Source organism: Silurus aristotelis (assembly GCF_946808225.1).
Source record: "Silurus aristotelis genome assembly, chromosome: 9".
Taxonomy (NCBI): Eukaryota; Metazoa; Chordata; class Actinopteri; order Siluriformes; family Siluridae; genus Silurus; species Silurus aristotelis.
In genome coordinates, this window is record NC_139582.1 from 16,331,040 (window position 1) to 16,350,865 (window position 19,826).

At 39.9% G+C, this 19,826-nt stretch overlaps 2 protein-coding genes across 2 annotated transcripts in view; both read right to left on the reverse strand.

Moving 5' to 3' along the window:
* tiam2a (TIAM Rac1 associated GEF 2a) overlaps positions 1-1,493 on the reverse strand; it is a 72,909-nt gene extending 71,416 nt beyond the window's left edge. Inside the window, exon 1 of the mRNA XM_083551024.1 lies at positions 1,458-1,493. The gene's annotated coding sequence lies outside the window, so the exon portion shown is untranslated. The remainder of the gene's footprint in view (positions 1-1,457) is intronic.
* Positions 729-19,257, reverse strand: scaf8 (SR-related CTD-associated factor 8). The gene is made up of 20 exons (XM_083551026.1): positions 19,021-19,257; positions 17,860-17,943; positions 8,131-8,175; positions 7,860-8,021; positions 7,215-7,371; positions 6,925-7,052; positions 6,046-6,222; positions 5,877-5,956; positions 5,666-5,786; positions 5,430-5,561; positions 5,221-5,330; positions 4,951-5,144; positions 4,764-4,864; positions 4,505-4,618; positions 4,187-4,343; positions 3,969-4,099; positions 3,709-3,847; positions 3,333-3,398; positions 3,041-3,250; positions 729-2,925 (listed from the first exon to the last, which is right to left on the reverse strand). The coding sequence occupies exons 1-20, from the start codon at positions 19,057-19,059 to the stop codon at positions 1,472-1,474; spliced, it is 3,801 nt and encodes a 1,266-aa protein (XP_083407152.1). The 5' UTR covers positions 19,060-19,257; the 3' UTR covers positions 729-1,471.
* Between the last annotated feature and the right edge of the window lie 569 nt (positions 19,258-19,826).

The following is a 19,826-nucleotide window of genomic DNA, read 5'->3' on the forward strand; positions in this document are numbered from 1 at the left end:
GTTTTCAAATCAGCAAGCGGAAACCAAGACTGAGAGAAACGATTAAACCTCGGTCGATTAGACCAAAAGCTTTTCGCTTCTCCAGCAGGAGTCAATTTTTCTTGTGTGTAAATGTACAAAAAAAAGAGAGACAGATTTACAGTTTAAAAGGCTGAAGCTTGTTAGTTGCAGATGAGATGTGAGTGTAGAATGATGCCCTGCTTGAACTCCAGACAGCTTTGTGGTTTAGAAAACACTTTGCAGGACATTGACTGGAACCTTCAGGGGGAAAGAAAAACAACAACAACAACAACAACGCGACTGTGGGGAGAAGATTGTGTTTTATGGTAGGGGAGCTTGTGTGCACATGTGCTCATTAAGATTGCGTGTGTGTGTGTGTGTGTGTGTGTGTGTGTGTGTGTGTGTGTGTGTGTGTGTGTGTGTGTGTGTGTGTGTGTGTGTGTGTGTGTGTGTGTGTGTGGATGCACCAGCTATCAGCTTACAGCCTCATGACATTTATTAAGACAACTTTATCAGACGCCCATCACACTACAGGGGTCTACCTGGACATATTCAGCTCGACGCATCGTGTTCACATGGTTCATTAATTCTGTGACAGAAAATACAGTCCTAAAGCATTTTTTAACCAACAAAGCATGTTTATTTGAAACTAAAACAGAGTGCTCTTAAACATCCATTTGCCTTCCGTGACCTTTTTTTTTTTGTTTTTTTCTCTGGCATTCGCTGATGCATTCGCTGCAGTGTAATGAAGAAAAATCAGACATTTAAAAGATGGGCAGAGGTACATCATACTTTTAATCTTTTGTATTCTTTTTCAAAGCAACTAAAACGGCATTACTGTTCTCACTGTATTGGTTGTACGCAATATTTTGTTTAACAAGCATTAGGACACCATGAAGGCATTCAGTAATTCATTCATTTTAACTTTTTAAACTCCGCAGCCGCTAGTTTGAAAACAAAACACAAGAACAGGCCTTGACTGATTTTTTTTTTCCTCCTTTTTTTTTTATCTTTCCCTCCCCCTCCCCCAACTCATGCGTTCTGTATTCGATCCTTTAATGGGGAGGGGGGAAAAAAGCCGCCGTCTTTAAAACTCTTCCATAGGAAGGTCACAGCTCCCCAAACCCGTCCCAAATTACATTTAAGCTACACAACATTTTGGCATTATGGCAAGCAAATTCCAAGGATTTTAAAACCTAGCTTTAAAACAGTGGGATTGCATTAAAAAAAGAAAGAAAGAAAGAAAGAAACTAAAAAACAACGCAATTAAAAATAAAACATTAAAATAATCACCTACCAGTGAAGTCCTCTATTGTAAGCCATCTATGATGTTCATAACTGGCAATAAAAAGGTCATTTTTTTTTTCTTTTTTTTGGGAGGGCAACAGAACTGAGCAGGTCCTGTGGAAGCCGTTTGAAATAAGTACAGAGATGACAACTATACAAAATCTTTTTACCTACTGAGTGACGATTATGTTTCCTCAGTGTCCGTTTTCACTAGTTCAGGCTCAGTCCCAGTCTCGGCTTCTCCCTTGGGTGCGGTCTGTCCGCCGCCTGCAGCCACGAGCGGCGAAGCGGACTCTTCCGTGACTTTCATTTCGTTCGGGCGCTCGGCCGTGGATTCTGGGTCAGTTTCGGGTTTAGAGTCCAGGTCGTGAACACGGTCACTAAAGGCTTCCTTCGTCTCTTGTCCCCCTGAGCTCTCTTTATCAGGCTCCAGCTGCAGGGGCGAGTTTACGCCTGTCTGTGGTTCAGTTTGTCTCCCGGCGGATTGTGGTTCATGCTGGAGAAGGGCTTTGGGATGTGACTCGGGTTGAGATGGAGGCAGGTTTATTAGAGGTGTTGGGAGTGGGAGCAGTGGTTGGGATGGTCTGGGTAGAGGGAGGAGTGGTTGAGGATTGAGAGTCGCCCAGCCACCACGCTCCCTTTCTCTTTCCTTATCGTTATCACGTTCTCTGTCTCTATCTCGCTCCCGATTCCGTTCTCGGCCTCGATCTCTCTCTCGCTCCCTGTGCCGGTTATCGTTCACCTCCCTGCGGAAATCCCTGTCGTCGCGATCCTTTTGCCTTTCCCAGGGCCGACGCCGATCATCAAAGTCCTGGTGCATGTTCGCACTGAAGGGGCCACCTCCACCTCCTCCTCCTCCGCCGCTGCTGCTGCTGCTGCCGCCACTACCTCCTCCACCACCACGATTCCAGACTGGTGCTACTCCACCTATGGCTCCTCCGCCTCGTATCTCGAAACGGTTCTGGAAATTCCCCCGATCCTCCTGAAAGGTCTTCGGTGGTCCTGTTGCAATTCCTCTCATTTCTCGCTCATCTAAGTCCCCACGTGGCGCGCCCCAACGCGTTTCGCCTCTGAAAGCTCCTGGCATGGACTCCCGCCTCCCGGGACCCTCCCGACCCTCCATGTGCATGCCTGCTCTTAGCGGTCTCTCCAGCAGCGGTGCTCTCACAGGCGTGGGTTCAGTCCTCATTTCGGGAGGGGGGGTTCTCAGCAGGCCAGTGCTCGGTTTCTCTGGAGGTGGGAAGCGATAATCCTGATCGCCCTCTTGTTGGCCTCCGCTGTCTGAAGTAGGTGGTGGATTATTATTATTATTGTTAGGTTTGTCCATGTTGTCTGGTGCAGGAGCTGTGGGATTTGAGGGCCTCACAAAGGGACCTTCTGCACGATTAAAGTGCTCCATCTGAGGAAAAGGGGTTCGGGAGCGGGCTTGAAGAGAAGCATCCAGGAGGCTGGTTGCTTGCTGAGCCAGGCCTTGCTGCATGAGCATGGGGAAACGAGCCCCGGCTCCTTGAAGGAGGTTCGGTCGCAAGTCGAGAGGCAGCAGCCCAGGCATGCGTTGGCCAGTGAGAGGGTGAGAGAGAGATGCAGATGGGTGCATTCCCAGTAAACCCAAACCGCTGCGCACTGCGTTCTGCATTCCTGTTAACAGACAAACGGAAAAATGTACTAAGTAAATCCAACTTAAGAACCTCTGAAAGATGTTTCAAGTTTTGTAGCTTTTGTCATAATAAACACGACAAAACTAAAGGCTCACCATGTAGTGTTAATTCATTAGGTGTATCTACGCTCTCTGCAGATGCAGTCGTCTTGTCATTGCCGGCCTGCTGAGCTTGCGCTCCCACCGCGTTGAACACCGCTCCAGGCATTCCCGAGGGCATGAAGCTGGCTGGAATAGTGCTTGTCAGAGGCAGCATCGCTCCGAATGTTGAGTCCTTGTTGCCGTCTTGAGTAGGTTGTACCAGAGCTGTCAGGAAACAAACTGGAGGCCATTAGGAACTACATTCGAACATGCATGCTTTAGAGGTTTCATACTAAAATTAACCTACGTGTCTGGGCTGAGGCGAGACCAGCGCTTACAGCAGATGGAGCAACACCAGAAGCGGCCATGTAACCTAACAATTAACATGGGGATTAAAAAACTTAATAATGTACACGGTTCCTACATGTTTTTTCATTTCATTATTCTCCAGACTTGAATATGCAGACTTCCTGAAATATTTTCTCTCTCTAAAAAATATTTAACATCTGAAATAATGACTTTAAATTCCCACTATAACATGAGTCACGTTACAATCTCTGAAAGGTCGGAGTCAGAATCTCTGATGTTTTCCATGCGTTTAGTTTTCGTAGTTCTCAAGTACCATTTTTTTTTTTTTTAAATAATGTATTGTGAACAGCGGAGAACTGTAAACCCGGCTGTACCTGGAGGAGGCTGTGAAGCATTGAATCCAGCTCTAAGAAAAGAGGGAGGAGGCCCAAAGCCTGGTGGAGGCATCGTCATGGTGACGGGAAAAGCAGGTGGGACCAAGCTGACAGTGGGGACCGTCTGTGCCACCGGAATCTTAAAAAGAGAAAAAAAAAAGTTACAATCATTTCTAACCTGCAGATGGTCTAAAAAACAACAACAGAACAAGATCTGTCTAGAAACAAAGAAATCCAAAAGGCACCACGCCATCATGTACCTGCACGGGCATCATGGTGACCGGCTGTGTGAAGGTTTCGTTTTGTGGGGCGCTCACTGCATTACTCTCAGGAGTCACCGGCTGAACCTGGAGTTCCTTAGGTGCTTCTGTATTCTTCTGAGCTTCCCAATCTGCCAAAGCGAACAGAGCGAAGGTATGGAGGAAACATCTCAACATCTCAGGTTAGCTGAATTTATGAGGTTATTCTATTTTCTTACCACTGTTGACCGTTTCCTGGTCGATCATGCCTCCTTCTGCAAAGCCATCTAGGTCGTCTAGTTTGACCTTCTCCCAGGGGATGTAGGTCACCCCCAGATCTACATCCCAAAACTGTTTGTACTCCTGTTTCACACCTTTATTAAGGGCCCAGGCAATCTACACACACACACACACACACACACACACACACACACACACACACACACACCAGGAAAAGAATATAAGACACTATTAATACTAAATACCCAAAATCTTCTGACCAATCAGAGTTGAGAATAAAAGATCACTGTGGAGTTGATCAGGAACAGATTACAAACCTTGATAACTTTGGATCCGATTTTATACGAGCCGGTGCTCAATTTCTGCCGTGCGCGATAAGCATCTTGTCGATGCACCATGCAGATGTAAGCACATCCTCTTGGTGGAATCATCTAACACACACACACACACAATCACTTAAAACTTTGTATCAGGGTTTCAAGATGTTTAGGAGCATCCATAATACCAAACTAAACATAGACTCAAAACATTTCACAATAAAAAATAGCAGATAAACACAAATCAAAACCAACTTACATTGATGGATTCTATCTGGCCAAACTCTTCAAAAAGGTTGGTGAGGTCTTGTTGCGTGGCCTTCTTGTCCACTTGGCCCACCCACAACGTGGTACTACACACTGAAAAGAGAAAAAAACAACAACAGATAAACACGGGTATAGAAACAATTAATAATCATCTGGAATATTATGATCTTTATTCATACCGCTTAGAAATCTGGAGCGGATGGGAGGAAGCCCTTTCTTTTGCCGTTCCTTTTCTCTCTCCCGTGCTCGACGCTCACTAGAGTAAGAACGAGAGGATTTCCTCTTTCGGTCTCTGGACCGCGAGCGTGAACGTTTCCGGTGTTTGCGCTTCCGTGACCCAGAGCGTGACCTCGACCTCCTCCTCTTCGGAGATCTGCGATAGAAAGAACTAATGAGCGTGGCTTGGCAGTGACGGTACGCCTCACGACTACAAGTCTCGGATGTCTAACCTGGAACGAGAGCGAGAACGTGTTCTGGAACGAGTACCGCTGGTTTTCTTTTCCTCCGACTCGAACATATCCTCATCTACAGTGTCCTGTCCCTCGTCCAGATCCATGTCCTGCACCGAACACACTCCTGATTAGCTGAACACTTTCTTTTCAATCTGAGAAACCTGGAACTGCTTTAATAATCTCTTCATATATTTATTGGTTCTTGCCTGTTGTTGGTTGTCAAAAGAATCATCCAGTTTAGGTTCCTGTTCTTGGAGCTGTGGTTGGATGTTGCTTTGTGCTGAAGAGGCCGAGTTCTCAGGGACGAAGATGCACTCCTGACTCTCCATGGCCTTTGACTGGAAAACGGGGGGTGGGGATTATGAATTCGTTTTTCTTTCTAAAAAAAAAAAAAAAAACGAATTCATAACTGTGCAGCTTCATCTTGGCCTCCGATATTTACCTTCTGCTGATGCTGTTGGTGCTCTAGAATTTGTTTCTGAAACTGTTCAAGGTTCTGCTGCTGGAGCTGCTCAGCCAGCTGGTGGAATAGGGAGTTGTTTATGGACTCTGAAACCAGGGGCCTGGAACAGAAAGAAAGATGGGGTAAGTTTTTTAAAGTGCTTGGGATATCCTGCAAGGGGGAATTAAACTCTATGTAAAGCAGTTCGTACATCTGAGATCCTGCAGAGTCCATTTTCGAGTCATCGCTGGGTTCGGATTCACCGCCGAAATCAAACTGTCCCAAGAGTTTCTGCAAAAAAAAAAAAAAAAAAAAAGGACAATGTAAAACTAAAGGCTTTTAAATTCTTATTCATGATGTAATTGTTTTGTTCTCTTCACCTTGTTGAAGGAGGAAACTCTTTGCTCGAGAGGGTTGAGTGTGTTTGCTGCTGCTGCTGCTGTGAGCTGAGCCGTCAAAGCCTGCAGCTGGACCACCAGACCAGCATCCAGGGCCTGCAGGAGAGACGGCTGAGGCTTCTGCTGCTGCAACTGCAAACTCTGCACCAACTGCTGCAACTGAACTCAGAGCATAAAGATCATCATTAAACACTCAGCTGGTTCAGCAGGTCATTTTCTTTAAGCTTCTTGAACACATTTATCTTTGGGAGACCATAGATGAATATAACCGACCTCAATCATTAAACTGTAATCTAGCGCCATCTAGTGGTTGTTTATGGCTACCATACAGATTGTTTTCTGATTGTTGTACAGAAATTTTCAAAGATTAAAAACACTCATTATAATCGGATATCATGAGAGAAAAACTTTCCTTTTGCTGACTTTACAGTTGACTGTAATTTCCGTTATTTTGACGGAACGTGAGCATAGAAAGCTCATGAATATGGTAATAAATACAATTCTAGATAAATCGCTTTTTATTTGAAAACATTTAACTTCAAACATTTACTCTCTCAATAAAAAAAAAAAATTTTTTTTTTTTACTTTCTTCTATTTCAAAACAAACACTGAAAATGCTGAGCAGATGGCATTTAATCGCTCGCAGCCAAAGGGTTTTGGAAACAACTGAACAGCTCATTAGATCTCACTCCACTTAATTGCAGAGTGAAACCAGAGCAGCTCTTTTCATCTCTACTGAGCAATCAAGCCTGTGTTACTCAAATCAAAGATTTTGTGCCAAAGAGGCTGATCTTAAATGTCATAATTACACTCCGGGCCACAGGCTGTGTGGGTAAACCGGTGAAGAAGTTGGCGGCTGACCTGCTGCCCTTGAGGGCTCTGTAGGATCTGCGCTACAGCTGCCACAGTGTCCGAGTTGGAGATCTGAGAGGCCCAGTCTGGTAAACTGGGCATAATGTTGGCTGGAGTAGCTGGAGTAGCAGGAGTGCCTGTTAGATAAAGGATGAACTGATTAATCACAAATAAAAAGCTGTGATTAATCACAGGTGAAGAAACATGAATTTTTTTTTAATAAAACACAAATGTTTTTCATTACTGCATTATCTCAGAAGGCATCTTTGCTTACAGTTGTTCGAGTAAGAGAGACTAACCAGGAGTGGCGTTGTTAACAGGAACGCCGGTGCTGGCAGAAACGGGCGTGACGCTCGGGGGTGGGATTCCCGCTGCCATGTCCAGTAATGGCTGAATGATGTCACTTTTGAACACGCTGTTCTTCTGCCACAGGTTGAGGACTCGGACAATTTTGCTCTGAAAAAGTTAATTAATGCGGTCATTTCACCACACTCGAATGTTTCTACTCCGGTGATCTTCAAGCCCAGAAATCTAATGCTGAGTAAAGGTTGAATGATTCATCGGTTTTATCAACCAAGCTGTAGCGATAGTTTTTCCGGGTTGCATTATACAGTACGAGAGCGGCCTCTAGTGGCAAATCACTGAAGCCACGTGCTGTTTATTTTATTTAGGATGTTTTCATGATTCAGTACTTTTTTTATATTTGTAATAAAATGTAATACCATTTTACATCGAGTGTACGATCCAACCAAGCTAGCAGAAAATTCCAAAATTAGTGAAATTAGAAGTCGACTTTCACTATTAGTTGACCTCTAATGCTGAGCACAATATAGAGTACGGAAATGAAATGTAACGGATGTGTGAGAGATTCAAATATTTCCACATTTTGAGTAATTTATTATTACTTCTTCAGGCGATCGCCATTTACCACAAAAAGAGCGTACCTTATCATCAGACGGGCATCTGTAGAGGTTCTGGAAGGTGGTGATGATGTTCTTGCTGAAGCGTGGCGCGAACACATCCTTCTCCTGACCGAACTGGTGTCGCGACTGACGCACGATTGAGTCGATGACATACAGACCGGGGACCTTGTACTCGGGCTTGCACTATGAAATATTTCATTATATATAAACAAAAACAAAAGACACAACAGATAAGAGTTAAGGTTAATAAAGTTTTGATGGCAAAACATTTTGGCTTTGTAATATCACTGACCTTCTGAATGAACTTCTCCACACTTTGGACCACATGTTTGTAGAACTAGGAAGAAAAAAAGAAAGATTTCAGCAGAATTACTTTATACACTGACACAAAGGGTAATTTTCTTTCCTTTTTATTCCTCTTTTATTTTATTAACCTATTATTTAGCTTTTTATTCCTCCCAGAATTATCCGTTATTTGCACAGAAAACATTTATTCAAAAAACACTGAAAAAAAATCATAAATAGCCCTGATTACAGAAGGCATAGTTTAATCTCTACTTTGAAAATAAAATGTAATTTGGACAAAATTTTGGACAAAATGTGTCACTACAGAACATGTTTAATCATTAAGGACATGCACACAAAAAAGAAAATAAGTATTTACGCAAGATCAGTTAAAGAAAATTGGTAAAATAACAATGATTAGATTAATAAATTAGAGCTTGGATTACCAAAATAAAAAAATGCTCGTGTTTATTGTGACTGTAGTTTTATTGTTACCCACAGTAACAGTCCGCGTTTTTATAAAAAAAATACAACTGCCCAGAAACTCAACGCTCTAATGGACATAATGATGCACCTACTGATCGACTAATGCGATCTAAATAGGGCTTTATTCAGACACATTCATGCTGAAACACAAAAACCTCCAGCTATTTGTTTTATTGAATTTCGGTTAAATGCCATCATTACCATTTTATTAATAAATAAGTCATGACTGATTTAGCAACATGGTATTAAAAAAAGGAGTTCATAAAGTACACAACTTCCTATTACAAAGGAATAAAACCGACCGGATATTAAATAAAGTTCACTGGGTAATAAAATGTATAATAAAATTCATTTTAATGGATTTTTCTAAAAAGAAGAATTGAGATTTCTAGGCTGAATGAAGCACAAAACCCAGAACTCGATGTGATTTTAACAACATATGAAGCACGTAACAGCATCGGGAGCTCGTTCAACGTTAAGTTTAGATCTATAATAAAATAAAAACAAAAGATCTCTTTTCTTAACCATTCGAAAATCTAATAATGAAACCCTACACTGGGAATCTGAACTGAACTTGATGCTTGTGTGTTAATTCACACAACCTTTCACTTGAAATAGTCAAGAGTCCAATGAACACTACAGAACCTGCGCATTCATATTTACTACATACTTCCTTGTTTGTTTTTACAAAAAAAAAATATATAATCTTTTAAGTGCCCTCACATCCAAGTTTATACTCTAAAATTAAAGCAATTTTCAAGTATTTAATAGTGTTTAAAACTGATTTTATTTTAAAGTGTAAAACAAGTGAATTTTATTGGCCTCGAAATAAAATCGATTACATTTACAAATCACAGCTTAGTGAAGGGATTTAAAAAAAAAAATGTTATAAAATAAAATAAATCACACCTCAGCTCGATAAAACTGGACACAGAAAATTTATTTTTCAAATGAAACCTGCCTATAAAGTGTCTTTCGACAAAAAAAAAATCCTGTAAAACAAGAAGGATGCCAACACTGTTCCACTTCGCCTTTACTGTGACCTCAACTTGACCTCAAATCTATGACCCAATCAGTGAATCCGTTATGATGGTAATCGGAAATAAATCCTACTTTCACTCTTTCTCACAACCGAATCTCCTCAACATAAACAAATAAATATCCTTAATCGATTAAAAAGGTCAGATTAAAAACGGGGGTTTTTTTGCGTTTTACAGCAAATCCACCACTTTTTTTTAAAGCTTAATCTTCTGATACTTGCAAATCTTACAAATGGAGATTCATTACTATAAACACAAACAAAATAAATTTGTTAATACTTATTTTATTGTAATATAAAATTCATCATGTTTTCATTATCGTCTCACTGGAGTATTGAGTTTGACCACCAGGTTATTACACGCAACCATTAAAACATTCAATATTCACTTTAGACCGTTTTGTCTGACGACAGCTGGGAAGAACATCACCGAGAAATCAGTTGATAAATGTTTTGCTCTGCATACAGGAAGCATTTATTTTAGTGTAAATAAACAAATGCAGCTTTTAACCTGAAACCTGTATTTATTAAAAATACCTTCAGAAATCACATGACCTTCTACTGTTAGGAAACATGTCTGCAAGATCATAAAAAAAAAAAAACCCTCTACAGTTTCTCCTGTTCACTGACAGGAAGGGAATTCTATACAAGAATGTCAACCGCCTGGAAAACGGCTTTTCAATGTTTTGGGTTGAGCGTCGCCGCAATATTTTCAACAACCAAAACAACACCACTGTAGTTGTTGGATTGACAATTAGTTTGTAGTGCAATTATATATTATAGCTGATCACAACTATGCTGCCTAAAACCAATTATATTTCAACATCAACTACAAACAAAAACAGTCATTAGCATGAACTGTTTAACACACACTCTGCTACAACATCAAAGACACTAATAAGAGCAGTTTGTTACATGTATCTATAAACACATCTGCTTGACTTTGATCTCGCTGAAATATATATATATATAAATAAAAAGAAATATATATATATATAAATAAAAAGAAATATATATATATTACACACACACACACACACACAAATATAAAAACACTTCATCGTAGAACCGAGCTAAACACTGAGTTAAGGTACTCGATCCGTATAAACAAAGTGAATAAATGATATTCAGATGTCTGCAGTATGCAGTATTGCAGTAATAAGAGGTTTACGCTGAGAAAAAAATTAGACAGCAAAGAAAACCACGAGAGAAAAATAAATAAAATAATTAATCAGCAGTCATCTTCTCTCCAGTCTAAATGCTGTTGTGTTCATTACATGCACCTACATTAAGATATAATACGCCTGTAGAAGTTCTGATTTGTAGGACATTAAAACAGGAATAAATCAGGATACTGAAACGTCTTAAACACAGAAAGTGTAGTGCAGATTCTACTTATAAAAACACGTTTTTTACTTTTAATACGAAGACATCACATGGGAATGGATTTGTGCAATAATTATGAATTATTATAATTTTTTTATATATATAAAATATAAATAAATAAATGGGAAAAAAAAAAAAAAACATCAGTCACTTTGGTCGTTTTAAAACTAATAAAGAAACGTTTAATAAAATAAAAACATGCATCACCCTTGTCTTAGGCCGCTACTAATACAAATACTCTCCCACCTCCAAAGCTGCAGTTTTTTTTTACTTTTTCAACTTTAATATTCCTTTGATCCCATTCAAATGGCAGCTCAGTGTTTAAGATGTTGGATTTCTAATGGGAAAGTCATGGGTCCAAATCCCAGCACCATCAAGCTTCCATGGTAGAGCCCTAAACTGCTCAGCTGAATAAATGAGATTTACATTTGCGGCATTTAGCAGACGCCCTTGTCCAGAGCGAAGTACAGAAGCGCCTTGAGATCAGGTAAATCGCTCTGGATAAACTTAAGTGCTGCACACATATGCAGGCGGGGAATTGGCTGGTTAGATGAACACAGAAGTTTATACCTAAATGTCTGGACTTACAGGTGAAATGTATAATCGTGTTTAATAATGTTCATCACTAAATACTCAAACACCCGGTGAAGGAAATCCAGAATTACTGATGAATCCTAAATTTAAGATTGAGATCTTTGTCTGAACTTGTGTTTTGTTCAGTGTTGAAAGCCCTAACATGAGTAATGGAGTAAAAACATGAACTTGTATGTATGTATATACACACATACATACACACACATAATGCAAATGTTCAAAATATAGTTTCATATTCATATATTTTGAGTACAATGATTTTAAATAAGGAGCCTGTTCATGCCCCCAATACAATGAAACCACAAAAGGCTGTTCACACCATCGTGTCTTAATCAGGCATGAGACGAGACATGAGATCTGAGACGTATCCTCATACAATCTTTTCTACTGTCAGAAATTTATTCGTTTCTGGTTACGCCACACCCTGCTCTGTATCTTTGTTTTGTTTTTAAGACACGTGTGACACACGAAGCCCATGTTCCAGACGGCAAATCCAGTTTTTATGTATATACAATAACTTCCCTACTGTTCGCTGCTCTAGGTGTCAGTTTTAGATGTTCTGAGGCAGGTAAACTCACAAACATCATGCAATCTGTGCTACATCTCAGAGTGTTAGAGTTAGAGCTCAGTTACTATTAAACAGAAAGATCACAAATTTCATCCTGCCAATATGAAGTTCATTATTAACAGAGACTTAGGATTATTTACAAACAATTCAATTCTGATTTGTGCAGACAAAATGACTGCTGCTGAAGTCGTTCGTATAATAAACTGTGTAGATGTGTGATTGTTTCAGACTGTACATACGTGTGAAGTTTTAAAAACACAGCATCTCACATGTACAGGATCGTGTATTTTATTTTCGAAAAATAAAAAAATAAAAAAAAGCAAACGCATTTATTCTGCTAATACAGCAACCATATATATATGAGAGAGAGGGAGAGAGAGAGAGAGAGAGAGAGAGAGAGAGAGAGAGAGAGAGAGAGAGAGAGAGAGGTAATTAAACAGAGACTTGAATATTGAATATGTTGGCAAACATCTGATCTGTTGAAAATACTGAATGCTACAAAAGTTCTTATATCACAGACTCCCATAATTCTGAAAGCACCACATAAGAACCATGAGATCAACACCTTTTCCTTTGCAAAAAAATAAAAACTTTTGTACTCAATGATTCTTAATTAACACACGGTCCTTGATGTTTCTGTTGCACGAGAAAAAAGTGGTTGCTACAGAAATGACGACGTAGAAAGCAACAGAACTGGTGCATTAAAAACTTGTGATGTGCAACAGTACTAAAGAAACAATAGAAATAATAAAAACCTTCTGGAAAATCACAACCCAAAGTAACAATACTACGATGTGAATGTTAATTAAAGCAACGTTTTTTGTTACTTCACTACTTTTGTCTTTTCACATTTCTTCAATCGAAAATTTTTCAATAAAACGCTGCAGAAGAGAAAACAGCTATTATCTTATATAACTAAATGTGTGTATGTGTATCCAGAAGTGTTAGATTGTGTAAAATCATGGACTGGAAGTGTGTGCATTGTTTAAAATAGAATTGGGTGCCCTTTTGCAGTAAATGTGAAAGTAAATATGCTGGATATCTACAGGGCTTTAGAGCACACATCAGAGTGGTGTACTGATAGCAAGAGAAGGAAAACACTGCAGAAGATGGAAGTGGATTAATCCAGGCAGGACATGAAAAATCAATATTTTCTGGCTCACAAACAGCAGCCAAAATACCAAATATGATTCAGTGCAGTATAAGAAATCCGAAGGATGGATTTCCACCAAACCAGATGTTCTCTCTGATTAGCAGCGCTAGAGACTAAACATCACGTTTACCACGAGCTCATACTTCTACCTGTAATAGAGGTCGACCGATTAATCGGCACCGCTGGTTAGAGTTTTTCTGGGTTGCGTTACACAGTACGAGAGCGCCCCCTCGAGGCGAATCACTGATCCAGCATGCTGTTTATTTTGAAGGCATGCCTTTTATTTTACACAATATTTATTAATATACTTCATATCATTAATTTCATTTGGCAATGTTTTATGATTAAGTACTGTATTTTTTTTGTAATAAAGTTACTATTTTACGTGAATTGTTTTCAATTTTACAAACAATCGATTGATTTATCGGTTATCGGCAAGTGACAATTCAACCTAGCTATCGGAATCGATAAACTCGAGGAAGAGCACCACAGACGCAGTATTTGCTTTGAGAATGTTGATGGAGAAGTATAGAGAAGGACAGAAGTAGTTGCATTGTGTGTTTGTGGATTTAGAGAAAGCGTACGACAGGGTGGAGAGAGGAGTTGTGGTATTGTGTGAGGAAATCAGGTGTGTCAGAGAAGCATGTGAGGGTAGTGCAGGATGCAGGACATATATGAAGACAGTGTGATAGCAGTGAAAGTCCAAGGTGGAGGCTGGACTGCATCAAGGATCGGCTCTGAGCCCTTTCCTGTTTGCAGTGGTGACGGACAGGTTGACAAACACCAGTCTAAATGGACTATGATGTTTGTGGATGATGTTATTTGTGGTAGGAGTAGTGAGCAGGTGGAGAAGAGCCTGGAGAGGTGGAGATATGCGCTTGAGAGAAGGGGAATGAAAGTCAGTAGGAGTAAGACAGAGTACATGTGTGTGAATGAGAGGGAGGGCAGTGGAGTTGTGCGGTTGCAGGGAGAAGAGGTGGAGAAGGTGGAGGAGTTCAGGTACCTGGGGTCAAAAGTGCAAAGTAATGGAGAGTGTGTTAGAGAAGTGAAGAAAAGAGTGCAGGCAGGGTGGAGTGGGTGGAGAAGCGTGATAGAAGAAGTGATTTGTGATAGAAGAGTATCTGTGAGAGTGAAAGGGAAAGTTTAAAGCACTGTGGTGAGACCTGAGATGTTGTATGGTTTAGAGACAGTGGCATTGAGTAAAAGACAGGAGGTGGAGCTGGAGGTAGCAGAGCTGAAGATGTTGAGATGTTCAATGGGAGTGACGACGATGGACAGGATTAGAAATGAGTTTATTAGAGGGACAGCCCATGTAAGACGTTTTGGAGACAAGGTAATGGAGGTGTAATTGAGATGGTTTGGACATGTGCAGACATGCACCAGGAAGGAGGAAAAAAAAGAAGTAAGGGAAGACATGCAGGTAGTTGGTTTGAAAGTATAGAGGACAGGGGGGTGTGGAGACGGATGATCTGCTGTGGTGACACCTAATGAAAGAAGCCGAAAGAAGAAGAAGAAAAAGTAGTAGACATCTAGTTTATAACACATAGTTGAAGAAACCATATTCATCAACACGCCTATTGGGCATGTTAAAATGTGCTTCCCGGGCTCAAATATTAGCCTTTAGTTTTCTTGCATTAAAGCTTAAAAGACAAAAACTTTTGCGTACATCATGTTTAGGCAAGTCTGCCACAACCATCAAACTAAAATAACAGCAACTGAAACAGAGATCTGAGCAACTTTCAGTCAAACTCTAGCGCAGTTTCAGTTTCAGCGATTATGTGATTTCACTCGGAACGAACCCAAATACAGAAAATGAACTAAACAAATCACGGCGCGCGCTTTGGGCATACGAACGATATTTTCCCGTAGATTCGAGATGCAAAAATGAGCTGGAAAGCAAAGGAGAGCTGTTCTGGATAATAAAGAAGGAAACTTAGAGCAGATACACGAATACACAAAATGCTTTAAAAGTTTTGGCATATCGAGCGAATTTCTATTTCTATATACACGTGTGCGCAGGTTTGATTACTTTTCCATGGCCACCTCGCCCAAAAAGCCCACCATTCATCTGACGATTGATTTACTTTCTAAGAAGGTTTCTAATGTAATCATGTTTATGCAGCCTTCAGCAAAACATCAGCAGAAGATCAGATATCGAATACAACACTCTGTCTTTGCTACATACATTTCAATTATATCCAAGTCTCATCAGCAGATTTCATGTCTCTCCACATGGGTAACCATCATCTGATCTGTCTGCTCAGAAACCAGAAATCCAAAGCTAATGGTCACTTCCAGGTTCTGTTTCTCAGCCAGCTCAATTACATGAGATTCTACCAGAAATGCACAAGTAGCGTACAAGCGCAGTCTATCAAAGTATCGCAGAAGTACTTAAGAAATTAAAACAAATGTGTTTAGGAAACAATCAGACCTCGTTAATATGCACACAACTTACAGCAAACACCTGAATCAACACCACCAATCATCTCCTCTGCTCAGGACTGCAGACTGGACCTACACAACTCCAAAGCAGTATATATAAACCTATGTGTGTGTGTGTGTGTGTGTGTGTGTGTACAAGTCAGAGCACTTATGAGACATTTATTTGGTTTCTTGATGTTCCATGGTCCTATTAAAACAGCCCATCTCCTACCTAAGCTGGTTAGGGGTTCACATATCACTCTGAAACGCTCTCTCTTTCTCTCTCTTCTCCCCCCTCTCTCTCTCTCTCTCTCTCTCTCTCTCACTCACTCACTCCCCCATCCTCCAGTGATTTGGGGTGCTGGGAGAGCTGCTGAGGGAAGGGGAAATAGGTGTTATTCACATTTAAACAAACATTAAACAACTGCAAACAATCAGAAAACAAACTTCACACAGTGACGGCGTGTACATGTGCACATACAGACGTGAGAAGAAAAAAAATAGATTTTGGGGATTAAAATGAGAAAAATAATGAGAAATCATCTAAACGTGACTCAGACTCGGGTGTTAATTAAATATTTTAATCTTATTGACTGCCAACAAACACACAACATGGCTCGAGTTTACTTTTAACAAGTCCCAATTTTTGGGTTATTCATGGCGGATTTGCGATCGTCTTAACGCCGCGCTTACGCCTCGACTCGGACATGATGGTGTGATGAACCTTTTCATTATTATTTTCCTCCAACAAAACATCTAAAATCATGTCAATCCTCTCATTTATTTTGCGTACAAACCCGTGTTTTTAACTGTTTCTATTTACATTAATGACGTTTTTGCTAATGGTGGTACAGAGGCCTGGCAGAAGAGTCCAACAGAAAATCGTAAGGATTGAATAAGAAGCACAGGCTTGTAGGTCACTTCAGACACTTGGCATCATTGGTGATGAATCCATTAATATGTGGACACTTGTTCATCCCTGTCCTGCACGAGTCAATACAAAGTGAACCCTGAGAGAGTTACAGCGATTCCTGTGCGTAATTATTTTTAGGGGGTAAAAAAGAATCACTACATCAGATACACTGAGAGTCAAACATCCTTTAACCAAACTACACACTTTTCTTAGTTAAACCAGAACTAATAATTGTACATGTGATAAATTAACTTCTTCCTTTTATTTAAAAATAAAATAAATTCAAATTTCAAACAAAAAAAAATTTAAAATAAACCCAAGATTTTATAAATGTATAGAAACCTAAAAATTATAGAAATATATATAAGGATCTAATGAGGTTTTTAATTATTTATTTGGATTATTTTTTTTATATAAAAATTTTTTTTTTTCCCACGAATGTGATTTTTCCATCATAGAAACCTGCCTTGTTTTTTTTATATATATAAAAAGAAATAAAAAGACACATGCTTTCTGTTTACTAGCAGGAGACTTTAAAACGTAAACCCGTGAAACAATTCGTCGAGCGACCTGATGTTTCGTTTAACATATAAAACATCTGGAACACTTGGACTTTACATTCGTGTATGAATTTGACGGTTTTCGCACACGTTTTTGCAAAACGTCATAATCCAACAATTATGGATGAACAGAGATTTCTGGAGGTTTCGCCTCGTAACTTTCTGAACACTGGATCAGAGCTTTAACAGCCAAAAGCTGCTGACCAATCAAAATCGAGGATTTAAGGGGTTTCCTACAACAGACATGCTTAAAAGGGAAAAGTCGTCCCTGAAGGAAAAGACTTGGCTACTAAAAAAAAAAAAAAAAAAAAACCTGTCTGGTTCCACAATTACTGTGATGGGTTTATATTTAATAATGACCCAAAATAGATACCCAGAAAGTAAAGCTGCAATTTGAGACACTGCATGTTTTTCACAGTGTCCATTTTTTGGACTTGTGTAATACTCAACTCAACTGGTGTAATAAAGAAATGAGTTATGGCAGAGATCTGGAATGAAAAAAAAGGTTGATTAAGTATTAATTTATGCATCACTGTGCTACCAGGAGGATGCTGGGAGGAAACCCTAAACTGATCAAACCTTCTCTCTCCCCACATGCATGTGTCCAGATACTTACCTTTATCGCTTTAATGGCCGACTTGGTGATCTGGGTCATCTTGGCTTTGGAGATCGGAGGCTTGTATTCGTTCAGAGAATACAGCTGAAAAACAAAACACACAGTGTTATTGATCATCATCAGCTCTTGAATTCTTCACAATGCTCACGTTACAAGCACAGGAGCAGATACAGAGCTCTATTAATGGCTTTATTGTTACTGTATCATTCCCTGCCGGTGTGTTTGTGATTTCATAACATTTCTAAGAGAAAATTTCACGCCTTGCGTCATCATTACCCACGAATCCCAGCAATCCCTTAAAGGACACGTTATAACAACTGCTACTATAAAGTGTTCCTGTACACAGTTTTTCATTAATTTAATATCTACGCAACTGAGCTCGAGAAGAAAAAAAGACATCAGGACAAACGTGTGATTCTTCCACGTTTAATGATCATATTATTGAGTAAAAATAATAAATAATGCAAGTAAAAGAAAATGATAAAAAAGATGTTTCCTCTGTCTCCACGTTATGACCCATTTCCGGTTTGCATCCACATCACATCATGCAAACCCCCACCACCACCCCCACCAATATAACACTACAATCATGTGGATTTATTTCCCAATTTCCAAAAAATTTAATTATTATAAGAAGCAACGTGTCCTGTTGTGTCGAGAAAAAAAACGACTTATATTTCAGACTGACCTCCAAAATAACTTCAAATTAATTATAAAATAAAAGTATATTTATATACAGAACAGATTGATGTTTGAGTTGGCAATTACTCAGGACAACAAACGATAGGTATCCTAATCATGCAGCTTCAAAAATAACCTATAACTAGATAAAATAATACAAACAAAATAAAAAATAACACTAAATATCAACATTATGTGCATTATGACATGCCAGCTAGCAATCGAGCAACACGGCTAGCATGCTAGCGGCTTTTGTATTAGCGCGCTCATATTAGCGGGTCTGCGTGGTGTTTATTAGCACCAACGTTAGAAATTATACAGAACTAATCGAGCCGAAATGCACATTTTAATAGAATAAAGTCTATTTATTTAGCGAACCGGTTCCAAGCCGAAACGCTGCTGTTGTACGTCAGGGGCCTACTGGCGCTTAGCATGAGCTCCAGACTCATCATAATAATAATAGTGTTGAAGCGAACAAACCTCGCCGTTAAACGCTTTAACTGCCTCCATGGTGGACATCGTCTTTATTTTATTAGTACCAGAGTGAATAATTTAAATCGTTTTTTCTCTCGCCCTGTGCCGGTCACAGCCCGGGAGATGGAGCAGGAGCTGAAGCTGGCTGCATGGCGCTGCTCGCAGTCTGAGTGGATGAGATGGAGGAGCCCCGGCGCTAATATGGCCGCCACGCGATGTGCGGAGCCGCCGCTAGAGGGAGACAGTTACAACGTCCGATCGCGCTATATTATAAAACGGGGGGGGTGGGCAACTTTGTAAAAAATGAAGTACACGTGAAATTGAAATACTCATTTAAATCCACGTGTAATGCATATAGGTTTGGTAAAATGAAAACAATTTTACAAACTGTAAATTAATTAAAACTTTTATCAAAAAAGAGCAATTTTTTATGCATCCACCAGGGGGCAGAATTGGACGCCACTTAAATAGCAAACTCGAAAGATAAGATAAGATAAGATAAGATAAGATAAGATAAGATAAGATAAGATAAGATAAGATAAGATAAGATAAGACCGGAAAGTGAACGGAATCCTGAACCGACATGGCTCCCATTCCATACTTCAACACCATGTGATTCTGTCTGGACTGTGGCTCATTGGAACCGACTTCACCGTACAACAAGACGAGCTGAAGCGACGAATACGTCTGAGTTCTGTTAGTGTTATTTAGAGAGCAAACAGTCGTCTGGAGTGTTTATTATGGAACGACCTGCCCAGTCACCGCACCTCAATCCTACTGAACTGCTCTGGGATGAACTGCATCACAAAGAA

Coding starts and splice junctions, on each gene's coding strand:
- scaf8 (XM_083551026.1), bottom strand. CDS start 19,059: ATGTCCACCATGGAGGCAGTTAAAGCGTTTAACGGCGAG. Junction 8,022..8,130: donor TGGAGAAGTTCATTCAGAAG/GTCAGTGATATT, acceptor AATATTTCATAG/TGCAAGCCCGAGTACAAGGT. Junction 5,331..5,429: donor CTTTTGACAACCAACAACAG/GCAAGAACCAAT, acceptor TGTTCGGTGCAG/GACATGGATCTGGACGAGGG.